Source organism: Amblyraja radiata, chromosome 29 (assembly GCF_010909765.2).
Source record: "Amblyraja radiata isolate CabotCenter1 chromosome 29, sAmbRad1.1.pri, whole genome shotgun sequence".
NCBI classification, from domain to species: Eukaryota; Metazoa; Chordata; class Chondrichthyes; order Rajiformes; family Rajidae; genus Amblyraja; species Amblyraja radiata.
The window spans coordinates 19397085-19417583 of record NC_045984.1 but is presented as its reverse complement, the minus strand read 5'-3'; the positions used below and the strand labels follow the sequence as shown (position 1 = coordinate 19417583).

The 20499-nt window shown below is 49.2% G+C and overlaps 1 protein-coding gene across 1 annotated transcript in view; it reads right to left on the bottom strand.

Moving 5' to 3' along the window:
• Positions 1-7583: 7583 nt before the first annotated feature.
• LOC116989414 (sodium/iodide cotransporter-like) overlaps positions 7584-20499 on the bottom strand; it is a 39202-nt gene continuing 26286 nt past the window's right edge. Inside the window, exons 7-15 of the mRNA XM_033046777.1 lie at positions 19165-19294; positions 18217-18305; positions 16545-16657; positions 15162-15232; positions 13785-13871; positions 11057-11250; positions 9857-9960; positions 8699-8799; positions 7584-8079 (exon numbers count right to left, since the gene is read on the bottom strand). Of these exons, the coding sequence (XP_032902668.1) occupies positions 7888-8079; positions 8699-8799; positions 9857-9960; positions 11057-11250; positions 13785-13871; positions 15162-15232; positions 16545-16657; positions 18217-18305; positions 19165-19294 (1081 nt within the window). The 3' untranslated portion in view covers positions 7584-7887. The remainder of the gene's footprint in view (positions 8080-8698; positions 8800-9856; positions 9961-11056; positions 11251-13784; positions 13872-15161; positions 15233-16544; positions 16658-18216; positions 18306-19164; positions 19295-20499) is intronic.

Genomic DNA, 20499 nt, shown 5'->3' with positions numbered 1-20499 from the left:
GATACCAACTTAAACTAATCTGCTCTGCCTGCACATGGTGCATATCCATTCCATGCATATCTATGTGCCTATCCAAAAGTCTCTTACATGTCACTATCTTATCTGCCACCACCACCACCCCGAGCAGCAAGTTCCAGGCACTGACCATCTTTTATGTAAAAAACTTGCCCTGCACATCTCCTTTAATCTTTGCCCCTCTCAGTTTAAAGCTATGCCATCTAGTATTTGATTTTTTTTAATACTAGGAAAATGGTACCGACTGGCTACCTTGCCTGAGCCTCTCATCATTTAATATACTTCTTTCTTTTAAAATCTTTTTATTGTTTTTTTTCCAAAAAAAGCAAAAATAAAACATAAAAAACAGAGCAAAAAGAATAATGATAAACATAACAATGGTATTGATACATAGGGATCAGGATTACATTAATAACAGGTATAACCTAATATGAGACCAGTGTCAAAATACACAATGAATATAGACCTCCTGGTCTCTATGTAAATATAGTTAAATCTTTAAAAGGAAACATAAATGTAAAAAAAAACAACAAAAAAACACAAAGATAAAAAGACAAAAAGAAAAAGAATAGGAAAAAAACAAAACCCCCCTAAACTAAAGAAAGAAAAAAAAAGAAGAAAAATTGATAATAATAAAATACAAATAAAAATGAAATAGATTTTAAAAAAACAAAGCAAAGCAAAACCGAATCTGAACAGTGAATTTCAACGATTTAAGTCTGTTTGTCGTCAAGTCCATTCCACCCTATAGAGGTAAAATAATTTTTATAACGGTTAAAGAGGGAGCAATTTATGTTGTATGAAAATGTTCAAGAAATTTTCCCCAAGTCTTATCAAATTTAACCAAGGGCAACCTCCGGAATTCCAGAGAAAATAATCCGAATCTGTCCAACCTCTCCTTACCGCACGGGTCGCCGTGCGGTAAGCTCCAGAGCGCTGTGGTCGCCGACTCCCAACATCGCGGAGCTGGGGCTGCAGGCGTCCGGCCGCGGGCGGCGCTAGATTTTGAGCGCCGCGGAGCCTGGGATCGAGTTCGCCGTGATCGGAGCTCCAACCAGCGCGGCCTGAGGGCTACGAGTGCTCCGGTCTCCGGTCTCCGGGGAGGAGGCAGCCGCTCCAGACTTTCCAAGCTGCTGAGGAATGTTTCACCCGACGCCGGAGTTCCATCTTCACGGCAAGAGGGCCCTGAAAATTATCGGACTGGCTGCAAGGCCACAAATGGGCCCCGACCTCGGGTGTTTCACAGAGGAAAAGGACTTAACTTTCTGGTGCCTTTCCCCACAGTGAAAAATTTTGATTCTGCTGTGGGGGGACGTTTGTGTTGAATCTCTATAGTGTGTTGTGTCCATTTTCTTTCTTTTTTTAACCTTTTTCTATGGTTTGTATGGAAACTTATTATCTATTTTATGTAAAGCACTTTGGTGTCAATGCGAGTTGACTTAAAACGTGCTATATAAATAAAACTTACTTACTTACTTACTTACTTGTAGCTAAATGCCCCCTAATCCTGGCATCATTCTGGTCAACTTTCTTTGCATCCTTTACAATTTGTCCTGAAATGGAACGACCGGAACTGCACGCAATATTCCAAAAGCAGCGTGACCAAAGTTCTATAAAGCTGCAACAGGACATTAGGACTCTTGTACTCATTGCTGTGACCAATTGAAGCAAACATATCATATACTTTCTTGACCACTATCCATTTGTGTTACCACTTTCAGGGACATATGGACTTGAAAATGTCCATAATCACCCAATTATACCCAGTTATAACTCTCCGTACAACTTAGCCCTTCAAACACTATAACATCCTTGTGAATCTATTCTGCAACTTCTCTATCTTAATCACATCTTTCCTACAGCTGGACAACCAGAACTCTACACAAAACACCAATTATGCTCTCACCCTCAACTTGTACAGCTTTAACATGGTGCTTCAACTCTTACACTCAATGCCTTGACCAAAGAAGGGCAGGTGTGCCAAACACCTTCCTCACACCCTGTCCATCTGTGTCACCACTGTTGAAGAACTTTGTTTTGGTACCCCTTGGTATCTTTGCTCTACAACACCCCCCTGGGCCCTGCCATTCGCATTGTATGTCCTACCCTGGTTCAACCTCCAAAAATCCACCACCTCACACTTCTCTGAATTAAATTTCACCTTCCAGTCCTTGCCCCACTTTCCAAGTTGATCTAGATCCTATTGTAACCTCAGACAGCATTCTTCACTGCCCACCTCACCACCCCGATTTGGTGTTATCCACAAAATTATTAATCATGCCACCTATATTCTCATACAACGCATCGGAAATGTCCTCGTTCTTCAGGGAACGGGGATTCCCCTCCGCCACCATAGATGAGGCTCACACCAGGGTCTCATCCATACCCCGTAACACTGCTCTCTCTCCCCATCCCCGCACACGCAACAAGGGCAGAGTCCCTCTGGTCCTCACCTTTCACCCCACCAGCCGGCAAATACAACACATAGTCCTCCGCCATTTCCGCCACCTCCAACGTGACCCCACCACTCGCCACATCTTCCCATCTCCCCCCATGTCTGCCTTCCGCAAAGACCGCTCCCTCCGCAACTCCCTCGTCAATTCTTCCCTTCCCTCCCGCACCACCCCCTCCCCGGGCACTTTCCGTTGCAACCGCAGGAAATGCAACACCTGTCCCTTCACCTCCCCCCTTGACTCCATTCAAGGTCCCAAGCAGTCGTTCCAGGTGCGACAGAGGTTCACCTGTATCTCCTCCAACCTCATCTACTGCATCCGCTGCTCTAGATGTCAGCTGATTTACATCGGTGAGACCAAGCGTAGGTTGGGCGACCGTTTCGCCGAACACCTCCGCTCAGTCCGCAATAACCTACCTGACCTCCCGGTGGCTCAGCACTTCAACTCCCCCTCCCATTCCCAATCCGACCTCTCTGTCCTGGGTCTCCTCCATTGCCAGAGTGAGCAACAGCGGAAATTGGAGGAACAGCACCTCATATTCCGTCTGGGGTCCTTGCGTCCCTATGGCATCAACATTGAATTCTCCCAATTTGGCTAGCCCGTGCTGTCTCCTCCCCTTCCTTCACCCTCTAGCTGTCTCCTCCCATCCGCCCGCCCTCGGGCTCCTCCTCCTCCTCCCTTTGTCCTTCTTTCTTTCCCCACCCCCTATCAGTCTGAAGAAGGGTTTCGGCCCGAAACGTCGCCTATTTCCTTCGCTCCATAGATGCTGCTGCACCCGCTGAGTTTCCCCAGCAATTTTGTGTACCTTCTCATACAACTTGTTCTGCTTTAGAGTGAGACTGAAAGTGATGAGGTGTGCAGGAATCCTGCAGGGGGAGCAGCTGAGACACCAGATGAGTTCATCCTCGACTGTGAAGCTCACACTGTGAGCATGTAGAAGGCAGCGAACCACCAGCTTGTTGTGTAAACCGGGAGTCTCCTGCCTGATGTATCTCACTCAGGGCAGTGATGTTGGAGTTCCCCAGCTACAACGGGGAGCTGAGCTGTTGTGATTGTCCAGCATGTTCTGAGCTGGCTGGTGTCAGGCTCCACAGTGTGGAGCAGAGGTTCCCTGCATGGTTTACTTACAGTATGCAGACGAGATGATACACGTCAGTGCCCACACAAAACTTTCACAAGCAACTAGACTCTGGGCTGTGCTGTACAGGTATTAACGCTCACTCATAGTCTGGCGCACATGTAGAGCCACACAGCACGTGCTCATCCACGTCCACACAAACCTGTGTACATACAGTTATTTATTCATACATACACACACACACGTGTGCATACAGGTACTTATTCACACACTCACACACATGTATACATACAGGTATCCGCACATTCATATGCACATGTGTACATACAGGCACTAATTCACACATCCATACACATGTGTACTTACAGGCACTCATCCACACACACGTGTACATACAGGTACCTATTCACACAGTATTGAAGGGAGCGCCGCTCTGTGGGGGTGAGGGGGGGGTGGGTGGGGGGTGGGGGTGGGGGCAGTATTGAAGGGAGCACCGCACTTTAGGAGGAGAAGTACTGAAGGATAGAGACCGCAATGTAGGAGGGGCCGTATTGAGGGAGTGCCGCATTGTGGGAGGGGTAGAACGGAGGGAGGGGCAGTACTGAGGGAGCGCGGCAGTGTGGGACAGGCAGCACTGTGGGGGAGGCAGGGTAATGATGGGACGCTGTGTTACTTCCAGCAATGGGTACCTCTCCGCCCTATACCCACTGTGGGAGTGCCCCTTCAAAGGTTTTTGCACTGTCATCCCTTGGCTGTGAACCTGTGTTCAGGGTCAGCACCTACTCCGAGACACATTCCTGGAAGCTAAACCTTTCCAGCAAAGGATCGGCCTTAGCACTGACTCATGGAGAGATTTGCCAGGTACTGGCAACGCATTGGCTACCTTCCAGCTTGTCCTGGCAGCCCTCCAATGTACAAACTCCATACAGACAGCACCCCTGTAGTCAGGATCAAACCCAGTTTCTGGCACTGCAAGCACTGTAAGGCTGCAACTCTACCATTGCGCCACCATGCCTGGTGAATGTTCACGGGAGCCTATTCTCCTATGTCAAGGTCATCACGACTTCCCCCCACACCGTCCCATCACACACTCCCAGGGCACGGATAATCTATGGGCACCCGGTGCAGAGGGGGGAAGGATGGGAGGGAGGAGTGGGTCTCCCTGTCGGTCTGCTCCTGGGCCTGGCTAAGATGGCCATTCGCGGGTCCAGGCAGCGGGCAGTCGATGGCCGCACACCGGTTGCCTGCCTGCCCCTTTTCCGGGGTTACGTCCGAGCTCGTGTGTCCCTAGAAAAGGAACACGCGGTGTCCATGGGGACTGTGGAGGCCTTCTGTGCACGCTGGTCACCACAGGAGGTTGAATATATTATCGATAAGAATGTTAATATTTTAATTTGATAATTTTGTTTAAGTGTTAAAAGGGAACACGTGGTGTCCATGGGGATTTTGAAGGCTTTCCATGAATACTGGTCGCCGTTGAAGGTCGAGTGTTTTGTTGATAAACGGAACACTCGACCTTCAACGGCCATTCGTGGGTCCAGTTGACGTTGACGTTATTAATTTGACGATCATTTGTTTGTAAACTGTCAGCATAGGCAGTCTTTGATTGTGTTAATACTCTATGTTTATTTTTATTTTCATAATAAAAAAAAGGGCACGGATTAGATGCAGAGTGAAGCTCCCTCTACACTGTTGCATCACACACTCTCGGTGCAATAGACAACACTGTTGAGTGGCTAAATCAGACCACATTGTTATGTAATTTCACGTAGTACATTTGAATTTTTTTTGGGGGGTTAAATAAAGGCTGAAATGTGTCATTCGCTGCAAGTGAAAAGATTATGCCACAAAGTAATTTGCAAATAACTTATCCCTTGCTGCTGAAAAGAAACTGCATCTGTTTGAACGCAACGTAACAGGGCAGATCCACTCGTCATCCAGGTGATCATTGACATATCAACTTAACACTCCCACACAGACAACCTGATTCCCTTCCCTTGTCTGTGGAAGCTGAGAAGCATTTGAGAATATACTGCTTATGATCCAGGGAGAGTCAATGGTCAAATGAAAGCAAGGCCTCTACTTCCTACCCTGGTCTAACCAGTGGTCAGGATGCTTTCATGTGGCTTGGCCTAAGGTTGCTTCCCAAGGTGGGCAGTGCCTAGCCTGGGATCTCCGCACACAAATTCACAAGTTCGCAAGTTATAGGAGTAGAATTATGCAATTCCGCCCATCAAGTCTACTCTGCCATTCAATCATGGCAGATATCTGCCTCCTAATCCCGCTTTCTTGCCTTCTCCCCATAATCCTTCTAATCAAGAATTTGTCTATCTCTGCCTTAAAAAGATCCACTGACATGGCCTCCACAGCCCTCTGTGGCAATGGTGTCCACAGGTTAACTACCCTCTGACTAAAGCAATTCCTTCTCAGCTCCTTTCTAAAAGAGCTCCCTTTAATTCAGAGTCTATGACCTCTGGTCCTAGACTCTCCCATCAGTGGAAACATCCTTTCCACATCCACTCTATCTATGTGTTTTCATTATTCTGTACATTTCAATGTGCCCCCCCCCCCCCCCCCCCCCCCCCCAATGTTCTAAACTCCAGTGAGTGGACACCCAGTGCTGTCAAATGCTCATCATGTGCTCACCCATTCATTCCTGGAATCATTCTTGTAAGCCTCCTCTGGACCCTCTCCAGAGCCAGCACATCCTTCCTCAGATATGGGGCCCGAATGTACTCAACCCTGGCTGCATTGTGAGTGCAGGGGAGCGGTTCCAATCCCACATTGGGCATTGTTTAGTAGGTTGGAATGTGAAGCACAGCCAAGGTTGTGATAACCTCCCACTGAACTTTGATATCTAAAGGTGTACTGTGGCAATGTGTTTGGTGAGGTGCATCAGAAATATTGCAGGCTCTATAATAATGGCAGTTGTATACGTTCGTTTAGTGCATCGTTCTTGATATTTAGAGTTAGAATTTAAAGTTGAGTTTATTTATGACATGTGTACCAAGGTGCAGTGAAAAGCTTTTTGTTGTGTGCTATCCAGTCAGCGAAAAGACTATACATGCTTACTATCAAGCCATCCATAGTGTACGGGTACAGGATAACGGGTATAAATGTACAGGATAAACGTTTTGTGCAACATAAAGTCCAGTAAAGTCCGATTAAAGATCATTTGAAGGTCTCCAATGAGGTAGACGGGTGGGTAGAACTGCTCTCTAGTTGGTGAGAGGACGGTTCAGTTGCCTGGTAACAGCAGGGAAGAAACTGTCCCTGAATCTGGAGGTATGCGTTCACAAGCTTCTGCACCTCTTGTTTGGTGGGAGCGGGGAGAAGAGCGAGTGACCAAGGTGAGACAATGGATTATGCTGGTGTCTAGGCAGCGTGAAGAATAAAGGGAGACAATGGAAGGGAGGTTTGATGGTTTTATGGTCTGGGCTATGTCCATAAGTCTCTGCAATGTCTTGTGGTTTTGGATGGAGCTTTTCCCAAATCAGGCTGTGATACATCTGATTAAAATGCTTTCAGCGGCACATCTGTAGAAGTTGGTGACGGTTGTTGCCAAACTTCCTAAGCCTTCTTAGGAAGTAGAGACGTGGGCGTGCTTTCTTGGCCATTGTTTTATTGTGGCTGGGTGCAGGACAAATTGCTGGTGATATATAGTCTTAATCCTGAAGCTTTCAACCATTTCTAATTCAGCACCACCAATGTGCCACTTTGCTTCCCGAAGTTGATCACAATCTACTTTGCCTTGCCATCAGGTTAGGACGTTCTCAATCTCCTTCCTGTACTCCGTCTCGTCATTAGTTGATATCCGGCCCACAATGGTGGTGTTGTCTGCGAATGTGTAAATTGAGTTGTATTGGTATTTGGCTGCAGAGTTATGAGTGTATAAGGAGTAGAGAAGGGGGCTGAGAACGGATCGCTATGCGGCACCAGTATTGGGGATTATTGTAGAGGATGATTCGTCACCTATCCTCACTGATTGTGGTCTGTTGGTCAGGAAGTTGAGGATCCAGTTGCAGAGGTGAGTGCTGACTCCAAGTTCCATGAGTTTTGAGATGAGCCTGGATGGGATAATAATCTCAAAAGCCTGCTGGCTTGGAGACGAACATTCCTGTACATTTACTTTGAACACTATGTAAATTATATTCTTTAATAGAGCATTGAACAACCCAAGCAGATAGCTTTCTTAAAGAGCACGGGACATGTAGTGTTCAGACTGGAGGACCGAGGTGGGCCATGAGGAATAAGTGCCCTGCAGGGTGGCACTAAGTAGGTACTAATACATCTGGTAGATCCGCAAGGTCTCAGTGAACTCTCCACAGCTTAGCTTCTGATTCACACACAGGTTTCCACCAGTGGGGGCAGGTAAATCTCCGCCTCGGCTAAGGAGTTGCTTTCGTCTGCGATAGAGTTCCTTCGCGAGCATTCCTTGGCCGGTGAGTCTGGCTTATCGATGTCCGTCTCATCCTTATATGGAAGAGTTGACGCTGCCGATTGTTTTTGCATTGGTGAGGAACAGTGTTTTACCTGCAGATAAGGTGAGCAGTCAATGAGAAGAGTACACTGATCACATCTGCCGCAAGGTGTAGGAAGGAACTGCAGATGCTGGTTTAAACCGAAGATAGACACAAAAAGCTGGAATAACTCAGTGGGTCAGGCAGCACCTCCGGAGAAAAGGAATAGGTGACGTTTCGGGTTGAGACCCTTCTTCAGTCCAAAGAAAGTGGGTGTGAGCAGTGAGGATAGTGAGCAGTGGGATGAGCGTGAATGGTGAGGAGTGTAAGCGGTGAAGAGTGCGAGCAGTAAGAAGCGTGAGCAGTGGACTGCTTGTGACCAGTAAGAAGAGTGAGCATTGGGCTGAGTGTGAGCAGATGAGGGTCAGAAGAGGGGGTGTGAGTAGCGGTTGGGTGTGAGCAGTGAGGAGTGTGAGCAGTGGACTGAATATGAATGGGCTGAGTGTGAATGAGCTGTGTGTCTGCAGGAGGTAAGAGTGAGCAGCACTTAACTGTGAGTAGGCTGATTGTGAGCAGTTGACAGAGTGTGCGCAGGGAGCTGAGCGTGAGCGATGGGCTGAGTGTGAGCAGCAGGTAAGTGTGAGCAATGGCTGGAGTCCATGTGATGGTGACACTGGAACTGCTGAACTCACATTTTTCACTTGTAGTTTCTTGGTTTCTGCACAGGAGGGTTTCTCTTTGGAAAGATCCCACCAGAGGAGACCCGCGCCGATGTCTTCCCTCCTCGTTGGCCCTGGGTGCAGGGGAAAGAGCAAAGTGTGGCACATCTGTCCCACTGACTCCCCCCACTGACCCCCCCATGGACCCCACTCCCCCCACTGATGCCCCCCATGGACCCCACTCCTCCCCACTGATACCCCCCATGCACCCCCTCCATGAACCCCATTGACCCCCCATGAACCGCACTGATCTCACTCCCCCCCACGGACCCCACTCCCTCCACTGATGCCCCCATGAACACCACTCCACCCACTGACCCTCCATGAACCCCACTGACCCCCTCCATGAACCCCATTGACCCCCATGAACTGCACTGACCCCCCCCCCCACTGATCTCACTACCCACACTGACCCCACTCCCCCCACTGACCCTCCCACTGATCTCACTCCTCCCCCCCACTGACCCCACTCCCCCCACTGATGCCCCCCATGGATCCCCTCCATGAACCCCATTGACCCCCCCCACGAACCACACTGACCCCCCCACTGATCTCACTCCCCCCACTGACCCCACTCCCCTCCACTGACCCTCCATGAACCCCACTGACCTCCCCATGAACCCTACATCCCCCACTGACCCACAATGAACCACACTCCCCCCACACTGACCCCCATGAACCCCTCACTGACTTCTACAGAGCATACTCCCCCCTCCACTGATGCCCACTGACTCCCCCCCTTCCAGTCCCCACTCACCCACTGACCCTCACTAACTTCCACTGACTCCTTATGGACCCCCCCCCATAGACACCCCATCAACACCTCCTCACTGATCCCACCCCCACTGAAGCCCCCCCCCCCCCCCTACACCCCAGCCCCTCTAACTCTCACCTCTCACACCAGAACCCCAGGGAACCCCATCGGTTGCCCTACACATGTCCCATTGATGGTTCCACCCAGGGTCACTCTGTGTTCCATCACAGTCTGAGTCTTTTCCCTCGTTCTTGCATCACTGCCTCTCCCTGGTACCCCAGTTCTCCCTGTGAATCTGCTTTGTGTTATGGCTGGTAAATGGTGAAATATTTCACGATTATTCTCACACAGATTCAGTGTAAAATGGTCTAATTTACCTGTTAAATAACTGACTCCAATTCCAATAATTATGGTGACTATTGTTCCCAGAAATCCATAATAAAGGTAAGACAAGGCATAGAACTGGTGAATATCAGCGGCCCTGCAGAGGAAATGACAAAGTAATGTTCATAGTTTAAAGTAGACACAAAATACTGGAGTAACTCAATGGGACAAGCAGCATCTACAGAGGGAAGGAACGGGTGACGTTTTGGGTCGAGACCCTTCTTCAGACTGATGACAGGGGAGTGCGCGGGACAGAGATAGAATGTAGTCGGAGACAGTAAGACTGGTGGGAGAACTGGGAAGGGGGAGGGGATGGAGAGAGAGGGAAAGCAAGGACTATTTGAAGTTAGAGAAGCCAATGTTCATACCTCTGGGATGTAAGGTACCCAAGCGAAATATGAGGTGCTGTTCCTCCAATTTGCGCTGGGCCTCACTCTGACAATGGAGGAGGCCCAGGACAGAAAGGTCAGATTGTGAATGGGAGGAGGAGTTGAAGTTCTGAGCAACCGGGAGATCAAGTTAGGTTAAGACGGACTGAGCGGTGGTGTTCAGCGAAACGATCGCCGAGCCTGCGTTTGGTCTCGCCAATGTACAGGAGTTGACAGCGGATACAGTAGAAGAGGTTGGAGGAGGTGCAAGTGAACACTTTAACTCCTGTTCCCATTCCCAAACTAACTGTCTGTCCTGGGCCACCTCCATTGTCAGAGTGAGGCCAAATGTAAATTGGAAGAAGAGTATCTTTTATTTTGCTTGGGCAGCTTACAACCGAGCGGTATGAATCATGATTTCTCTAACTTCAAGTAACCATGCATTGAGGGACATCTTTATCCGTCCCTTTCCCATCCTCATTGTCGTACTAGTTTCACAGTCTTCCTGTTGAGTTTCACTGTCTGCATAACTCATTATCACCTACCCCACAGCCAACTATGGACCATTGTGGCTCCACCTTCCCTTGATCATCGTTGCTGTTTGCATATCTTTTATTTATTTGTTCTATTTACCTTCTATATTTCTCGTTTCCCTCTCTTCTGACTTTCAGTATGAAGAAGGGTCTCGACCCAAAACTTCCCCTATTCCTTTTCTCCATAGATACTGCCTGACCCACTGAGTTACTCCAGCTGTTTCTGTCTATATATGGCTTCGGAGATGTACTGTTGAAAATGCAATGCCAAAATATCAGAATTCCTTCTCACCTGCCCAATGGCTCCGGACCCTGTCCTCCTGTGTCATGGCCATTGAGTGAAGTGTTGGACCTGTAGGAACCATTGCAGCTGTTTGTGTGGAATGGCAGGACACCCATGGTCTCAGGGCTGGGCGGGTGCAGGATGCCCCCAATGGAAAGCCACAAGGATATCGCGAAGCCGGCCGCCAAACCCGAAAATACCCCCTGGAAACGGAGAGCAGAGCAGAGTGAAGGATGAACTGGGCTGCCGCTTAATGTGCCTTGGAGCCCAACCCCAGGAGAACAGAACCGTCTCAGTGGTAGACATCTGTTCTGTGATGCAATGCAACGTCTGGTTCACTGCATGGGACATGATTTAGCAGTGGCTGCACGATGCACAAGCATCTACCACAGGATCATGTTCATACATTATAGCAGCAGAATTAGGCCATTTGGCCCATCAAGTCAACTCCACCATTCTATCATACATCGAGGAGGAGGAGCCATCTTGGTGAACGGCTGCTAGCCAGCAGCCGTCCTTTTTAATTCATTTTTTTAATAGTTTTTAGTGAGTCCTGTTTTTCGTTTGTAGGGGATATGGATTTTTTAATGTGGGGGGTAGGTCTCAACTTTATTTCTAGGTCCCTACCTGGTCGGTGAGGCAGCTTTTTCTCCGGGCTGCCCGCTGACCCGTCCTCGTGGCCTACCAGCGGGCTTGGAGCGCCGTTTCCTGGCGGGCACCGCCCAGCAGCTTGGCCTCGGTGGCGGCACAGTGTTGGAGCGCTATCGCGGAGCGGGCGATGCCTTGCCTGGGTCGCCGCGCTGGAGCGACGCGCTGGAGCTCTGGCGAGCTGGACCGCCGAGAGCAACATCTCCGGGCTGCGGGTCTGCGGAGCGGAGAGGCGGCGCCAACTTTACCAACGGGAGCCTGGGTGCTCCAAACCGGCGCGGCCTTGTCGGCTTCGGCAGCCGCGGGCTCCAACCAGGAAGCGACCGTTCCAAGTGGCCCAGCCGCCGAAAGGACTCTCCCGACGCCGGGGCAAGACCACCCGGTGAGAACGGCCAGGGACATCGGGCCTCCGTAGAGGCAATTGCGGTGGCCTCAATAGGCCTGACTTTGGGGTGAACATGGGGTGGGGACTGGACATTGTGCCTTCCCCCACAGTGGTGTCCATTGTGGGGGGATGATTTTTTTGTCTAATGTAATCCTGTAGGTCTGTGTCCAAGATGGCTGCCGTGAAGAGAGAGTGGACGCTGGCACGAATTGGTTGCCGCTGCTCTCTCTTCACACTGTGTTTTTGATTTTCTGTTTCTGGAATGAATTCTGTTTTTAATTTGTGTCTCTGTGATGTCTTTATTACTTATTTTATTCTGATTATATGTTTTACTATGTAAGGTGTCCTTGAGATTTTGTATGAAAGGCGCCCATTAAATATAAAATTTATTATTATTATCATGGCTGACCTATCTTTCCGTCTCAACCCCATAAGCACGAGCAGGTCATTCAGCATGAATGAGTTGGCTAAAGGGTCTGTTTCAATGCTGTATGACTCTAACTAGGTTATGCTACAACTATTTAAGGCATTTGCTGGGCTACAGTTTGTGTGCTGTGTGGTCCTGGTCACCCCTCTCGAGGAAGGATGTGGTTGCATTTGAGATGGTGCAGTGGAGATTCACCACAATGTTGATGCACATAATGGCATTTAAGATGTCTGAAGAGGGTCTTGACCCAAAATGTCATCTATTCCTCTTCTCCAGAGATGCTGCCCTGACGTGCATAGACTTTGTGTCCCTCTTCGGTGTAAACCAGCATCTGCAGTTCCTTCCTACATAAGGTATTTAAAACATTGAATTGGATTGCTTTCTCCGTAGCATCAGAGGCTGAGGGGGTGACCTGATGGAAATATATATATTTATGAGAGGCATAGATTGGGTAGACAATCAGAACCTTTTTTTAGGGTGGAAATGTTAAAGACTAGAGGACTTGGCTTTCAGGTGATAGTGGGACTTCAAAGGAGATGTGGGGGGAAATATTTTACACAGAGGGTGGTGGGGGCTTGGAATGTGCTGCCAGGGGTGGGGGTGGTGGAGGCAGATACGATAGTGGCATTTAAGAGACTTTTGGATAGGCCCATGGACATGCAGGGAAGTGAGGTGATGTGGATCATGTGCAGCAGATGTGGTTAGTTTACACATGGCATCATGTTCAGCATGGACATTGTGGGTTGAAGGGCCTGTTCTTGTGCTGTACTGCTTTATGATCTAAGACATGGGAAGTGCAAATGAGGGCAGTGTCTTGTGATCGGAGAGGTGGGAGAGGCAGGGTTGGAGCAGAGAAGACTGGGAGGTGACCTGATTGAGATATCCAAAGTTTTGAGGGGCAGAGATCAGGTGGACACCTTACATTGAGTAAAAGCCCATGTCCCACTTAGGAAACCTGAACGGAAACCTCTGGAGACTTTGCGCCCCACCGAAGGTTTCCGTGCGGTTCCCGGAGGTTTTTGTCAGTCTCCCTACCTGCTTCCACTACCTGCAACCTCCGGCAACCACCTGCAACCTTCAGGAACCGCACAGAAACCTTGTGTGGGGCGCAAAGTCTCCAGAGGTTTCCGTTCAGGTTGCCTAAGTGGGACAGGGGCATAAAGGTATCATGGAAAGATTTGCAAAGTTCACTGCCTCGGAAGCACCGTTGGCCAGACGGGCAAGTGACTGACTCATCTCAAAAGCGGCTCCTTGTGAAAGCTAAAGCCTGTACTCACCATGGTGTTGGCTGCTGGCAGGAACATTCCAAGGATGAACGCCCCAAGCAAAGGGTTACTGATGACACTCATAATCGTGAAGGAGCCCTGGAGTGAAGGTAAAAGAGATTACAGTAGGCCTTGTGCAGAGACTACCCCAGGAGGACACTAATGTGATCACAGGAAGCACCAGAGGCCGGGATCAAACCTGGATCGTTGGGGTTCCCAGGCAGTGAACGTCCCTCCTGCCCCACTGAGGTTCTCTCTCCCTACGTTGCTACCCCCTACACTGTGGACAGGGTGCTTCACCTATGCACATCGCTCTGCTGAGACTCGGCACTGTGAAGGACAGGCCGCTCAAGAGTGGAGGGCACCACATCTATGTCCTCCCCTCAGTTAGCCCCAAGTTACGGGAATCGTTCAACCGGGAAATCCTCGGGTGGGTTGAGGAGTACGGACACCAGCTGCACAAAGGCGGATTAATTAATGGCTCCCCACCAAAGTGTGTCATTTTGGTCAAAATTTAGCCTAATGGGCTTGTCTCACTTACGCGACTTTTTTCGGCGACTGTCGGCACTCGTCATAGGTCGCTGCAGGTTACCGAAATGTTTCAACATGTTGAAAATTCAGCGGCGACCAGAAAGACGTTACGACTCTTTGGGCGATCGGAGGAGACTGCTCACGATCATACAGGCGACACCCTGGCGACATGTCGCGGGGTGAAGCCTGTATGGTCGTGAGTAGTCGTCCAAAGAGTCGTACCTTGTTCTGGGCGCCGCTGGATTTTCAACGTTGAAAATTATCGGCAACCTGCAACGACCTATGATGGGTGCCGAAAAAGTCGCATAAGTGGGACAGGCCCATTAGATCTTCCTCTTTCTAAACATTTGTAAGAGCATTGGATATTGTACTTTTGTGCAAAGTTATGAAAGGAATAGATCGGCCAAACGCACAGAATCTTTGCCCAGAGTTGGGGAATCAGGAGCCAGAGGTCATCAGTTTAAGGTGAGGGGAGGGGGGGCGGGTGTATGGAACATGCTGCCGGAGGAGATGGCCAAGGCATGTGCTACCATAACATTTAAGAGACATTTGGACAGGTACAAGGATAGGTTTAGAAAGTTATGGACCATGTGGGAGTAGTTGGTGAGGCATGTTGGTCGGTATGGGCAAGTTGGGGCGAAGGGCCTGTCTCCACACAGTGTTACTCCATGACTAGTAAATCCCAGCGCATCGATCGATCCCAAAATCACCAAGGAGTTGGGGCAGGGCCTTGGGAACACCAGACCCCGAATAGATGAGCAAAAACTCTCTGTCCGTCACACCAGACCAACACCCCAAACCTAAAGCCAGACCTGTCCCGACAGGCAAGGCAAGTCTGGCCACTGAAGGCCCACCTACCTGCAAAACTCCTCCTTCAAGGAGAGAGGCCAGAGCAGCACAGATGATGCAAGCCAGACCATACAACAAGGCTGGAAATAACCAGAGACAATATTCACTCCCATGTTGTCCCTCACTGAATTATCTAACTGTTTAGAGGGGAAATGTTGAGGAGGGGGGCTGTTGAGTGGAGGGATGGGGGTTGAGGGGAGAGTGTTGTTAAGGAGGGGGGGGGGGCTTTTGAGGGGGTGCTGAGGTGAGAGGGTTGTGGAAGGGAGGGGTGGATATTGAGGAAGGGCTGCTGAGGTGGCCAGGACCCAGGCACTGCTGCCAAAGGACATGAACATTGTGAATGGAATAGAGGGCAGAATGGGGAGGACAGAATGTTTAGGAGGGAAGGAGGATGTGACAGCAGTGAGAGAGAAGGGGGTGGTGCAGGATGCCCAAGGATGGGTGGAAGAGTGAACTGCTGACAGGATTCCCTTCGCCAACCTTGGCTAGATCACAGGATCCTCAGAGAGTTGCATGTGAGAGGGAACATGCCCAGTGGGATGTTGCTCTGAATGTTGTCCTCCACCTCTGGAGTGATCTGTGGATGGTGGGAAAGTTAGTGAATGTGGGGATTGGGCGGCAGGGAGGATCTGATGGGCACCAGTCCAGGCCTGAGTCTAAGACAGCAGTGGTGTCCAGCTCCCAAATCATTGACAATCACGAGCTGACACAATGGTGCTGTTTCACCATTGTTCTGGGACATCGCTTTAAGTCTGTTTATTTATTTATTTATTTTTTAATTTATCTGCTTATTTATTTTTTATTTATTTTATTTATTAGAAGCATTGTACATACATCTTAGTCATGATATGCAACATAATACGTTTCATGTACAACTTCTCTTTTTTTTTAAACTTTAACCTGTAATAGAGAAAGAGAAAAGAGAAAGAAGAGAAGAATGAGGATAGTAGTGAAGTGTAGTCTGCAGTAGTTGGTGTTAAATGAATGATGATGGTTAAGTAGACTGCGTGTTTGAGAATGTGAAAAAAAAAGAAAAGAAAACAAGGCCCCCTAAGAGAAGAGGGCCTTAAGAAGGGAAAGGAAATAAGTAAAAAATCCAAAGGAGGTAGAGTTAAACAAAAAAGAAAGGGAATGTGCCTAATTCATAACAATGCTTTGAGTTTAAATGAGTTCAGTATTTTTGTCACATGTACCAAGGTACAGTGAAAAGCATTTGTTGCATGTTAACAGTGGAAAGACAATACATGATTACAATGGAGCCACCCACAGTGTACACATACACGATAAAGGGAATAATGTGAACAATGCTTCGTGCAAGATGGTGTTCAGTAAAGGCCAATCAAAGATTGTCCAAGAGTCTCCAATGAAGACAAGGTGCGTACAGGTACTTACAGAGCCCCTTTGATATCAGGATCAACCTCCTTTCAGACCAGGTTTTCACCCTGGGCTTGATGATGTCCTCCAGAGTGACTGCTGCCATTGCATTAATACTGGTAGAAACGGTGCTGCAAAATAAATGGCACTTTAACCTCTGCTCCTCCCCTAGTGACAATGCTTCCGGGCTAATTGGAAAGAGTGGGGATGGAGGTTACAGAATAAGCCACACAGGTAGTAAGAAGATTAGACCATTAGGTTTAGGAGCCGGCATGGGCCACCTGGTCCCGGTCCTCTTGGACAATGGATTTTCTACCCAACGCACATTCCTGAGCTGTCACAATTTTGTAAGATTTGATTAAATCTCCTCTCGGTCCTCAAAACTCCAGAGGAGAGTTGGGGGAAAGGAGGGAGGATGGGCAAGGGGTGTTTGTAGTTTAGTTACTACCTAAAATTGGAGAATTCAGCATTCATACCATTAAGCTACCCAAACAGTTAAGGTGCTGTTCCTCCATTTTGTGTGCAGCCTTGCTCTGGAAATGGAGGAGGCCCATGGGGATGGGAAGCGGAGTTAAAATGGTTAGCAACCGTGAGATCCAGTAGGCCTTGGCGGACCGAGTCCAGATATTCAGCAAAACGGTCGCCGAGTCCATGATTTATTTTCACAAAATATACTTTATTCAGAATAAAATATATAAATAAAACAAAAACTGTGCAAAACTCTTCAGACATTTCCATCATCTCTACATTCATTAGTGTCATACACAGTAGTGTTTGCACCTACCTTGATACAAAATATCCTTGCCACTCATGTGTCCCCTTGGGTGATATCCCTTCCCTTGTTTCAAGGAGTGGCCTAAATGGACTTGCCCCTCAATGATCAGCAGCAGATGGACCATAGACTGTGTCCAGAGCCTTGGTGTTGGACCAAGCTTCCACCTACACCCACAGTCTGGAATAGGCCAATCGGCAACATTCCCTGATGGAAATCTCGCTGTGCTGGGAGGCCAATAAGTGTTGGGCAGACCAAAGAGCATCCATCCCCAACTTGATGATCTTCCAGCAGCACTTGATGTCTATCTCAGAATTCTGCCTTCTACCACTGCACCAATTTGGGGTCGAATCGGCCCACTCATCCTGGATCCCATATATTTTACCCTTGTGACCAGCTACCATGCGGGACCTTGTCAACGGCCTTGCAAATATCCATGTTGACAACGTCCATTGATCGGCCCTCATTTTGGACACCTCATCAAAAAGCTCAATCAAATTCATGGCACTATTTCCAGTGCCCAAAGCCGTTCAAACTATCTCGAATCAGATTCAAGCAGATACAAGCAAATCCTGGTCAATGACTTGACCGTGTGCCTGAACCTGTGGGGTTTGAACCCACAGCCACAATGAGAGTGTCAATGACTGGTCTTCCCCGCCTGCACAACCACGAACAAGCACGGTACATGTGTAGTGGGCTCAACCCCTGCCCCAGGCTGATGGGGAGGGACCCTTGTCACCACTGTGCTGATGTCCAGACCCACCATCTGCTTGGCTGCTTGGTCCGTAGGAGGGTCAGGGCAGCATTCAGCACAACATGAATTTGGCATCATGAGTTCACCAACACTCCACAGTTAAAATATCAGCATTTCCCCATTTTCCAAAGTATTGTACCACCCCTTAAATCCCACTACATCACCTCAATGTTCCACTGAAGGCACCAGCAAGGAACAGACCTGGAACTCCGGGGTAGTCTCTGAAAATATCCAGCACCATGTATGGCATCAACTGAAAAGAAGAAAGAGGACCTGAGACATAGAACATAGAACGAAGAACATGGAACATTGAACATGGAACAGGGCAGCTCAGGAACAGGCTCTTCAGCCCATCATATCCGTGCCCAACATGATGCCATGATCTCCTCTGCCTGCACGTGATCCACATCTCTTCGTTCCCTGCATATCCATGTGCCTATGCAAAAGCCTCTTAAACACCACCAGTGTATCTGCCTCTGCACTGCCCTGCACATCTCTAAACTTTGCACTTCTCTCCCTAAAGCTATGCGCTCCAGTCACAGGGTCATAGGGAGACACGGACCAAGAACAGATCCTTCGGCCCGCAAATTCCATGGTGACCATCAGCCATCCATTCACCCCAATCCTACGTTGACCTTCTTCCCATTTACCCTCCTTCCCATCAATTGCCCCCAGATTCGGCCACTCACCTGCACAGCAAGGACAATTTACAGCAGCCAATTAACCTACTAGCTTGCAGGGCTATGGAATGTGGGAGGAAACTGGAGCATATGAAGAAAACCCACAAGGTCACAGGGAGAACATGCAAACTCCACACAGACACTGTCGGAGATCAGGATCGAACTAGTGTCCCTGTCGCTGTGACCTGCCCCCTCACCTCACATGGTCACGTGCAATCATGTGACCCCCTGTTACCTCACCTGGTCAGATGCAGTCATGTGACCCTCTCTTGCCTCACCTGGTCAGGTGTAGTGACATGGCCCGCCCCTCTCCTCACCTGATCAGATGCAGTCATGTGACCCTCTCTTGCCTCACCTGGTCAGGTGTAGTGACATGGCCCGCCCCTCTCCTCACCTGATCAGATGCAGTCATGTGACCCCCTCTTGCCTCACCTGGTCAGGTGTAGTGACATGGCCAGCGCTCACTGGGTCACAGTCACGATAAAGTGCGAAGGCGATGATGCCACAGAACGCCGCGCTGCTCACGATCATCCAGAGGCCCAGCTGGTTGACCAGGATGGCCCTGGGAACAATGGGGGAGGTGTTAGGTCTGGTCCTCACCGTCACATCCTCCTCATCTTACACCCACCACCCCACCCCCAGAGCGCACAGAGAGTACCCCCACCACCAGATAATACAGGGAGAGGGACAAGGGAGGGGCGAGAGGGGTGAGGAGGGGAAAAGTGTTGATGGAGGGGCGATGGGGGTATGGTTGAAGAGGGATGGGATGTGAGGGCTGGGAGATGGGGAGAGCCGGGGTCGGGGGTGAGGGAAGGATGAGGGTTGAGGGAGGAATGCGGGGAGAGAAAGGACGAAGAGGAGGACCCGGGGTCATCAAGAACCCGTAAGGAGGATCAAATTCGGGTCTCTGGTGCTATAAAGCAGCAAGTCCACCGCTGTGTCTCCGTGCTGGCCCAAACTTTCCTGGTTGAATTTTTCCAATTACTCAAGTTGACCCAGCAATGAATATTGCACCAGAAAGACATTGATTTCCCATTGAACGCAGCTACTTTGAGGCAAATCGTCCTCATTTTTTGGCCGCTATTCTACATTCCTGTCCAAGGGTGGATTATTGAAGTGTGTGGCAGTTACAGTAAAGGGACGGGAAGGAATAATGTGTGGGTAGAACTCTTCAGTTGCTCTCAAGCCTTTCAGATGCAACAAAGGGCTATGGTTTCTCCACAGCTGCTTGACTTCCTGCCCATGCAAAGCCTGTGAAAGCCTGACCTGGCGCTTGAGAAAGGAACAAGTAGACAAGTAACGGAGAATGAAAGGGAAGATTGTGATGAGGTACGTCAGGGATCTTTACAGCTCGTTTCCCTCCAGTGCCCGCAGTGTTTCGTGCTGGACCAACACTTGGTGCACAGGTCAAAGGTTATCACCCCTGAAAGCTTCTGCGACACAGAGTCAATTAATGTGCTTGACAAGAGCTTAGCAACGGCAGCTAGCCAATGTGGATGGCCAGATACTTACTGAGAGCTGCGCAAGGCTCTGAAGGAATGTTTGGTGTTTGTACGGAGAATGAGCAGTGCTGAGATCGGGTTACAGGCCAGCTTGCGATTCCCGCCCCTGCGAGCGGAGAAAGGTTTGATTCCCAGCGGGGCCTGGACAGGTGGCAGTCAGTGTGGAACAGGAGCCTCATTCAGCCTTTGTAGGGCTTTCAAATATTAACACGGATCGGTTTGAATGGCGAGCAGGGAACTGATGGGTGCAGTGCGTCCTCCACGG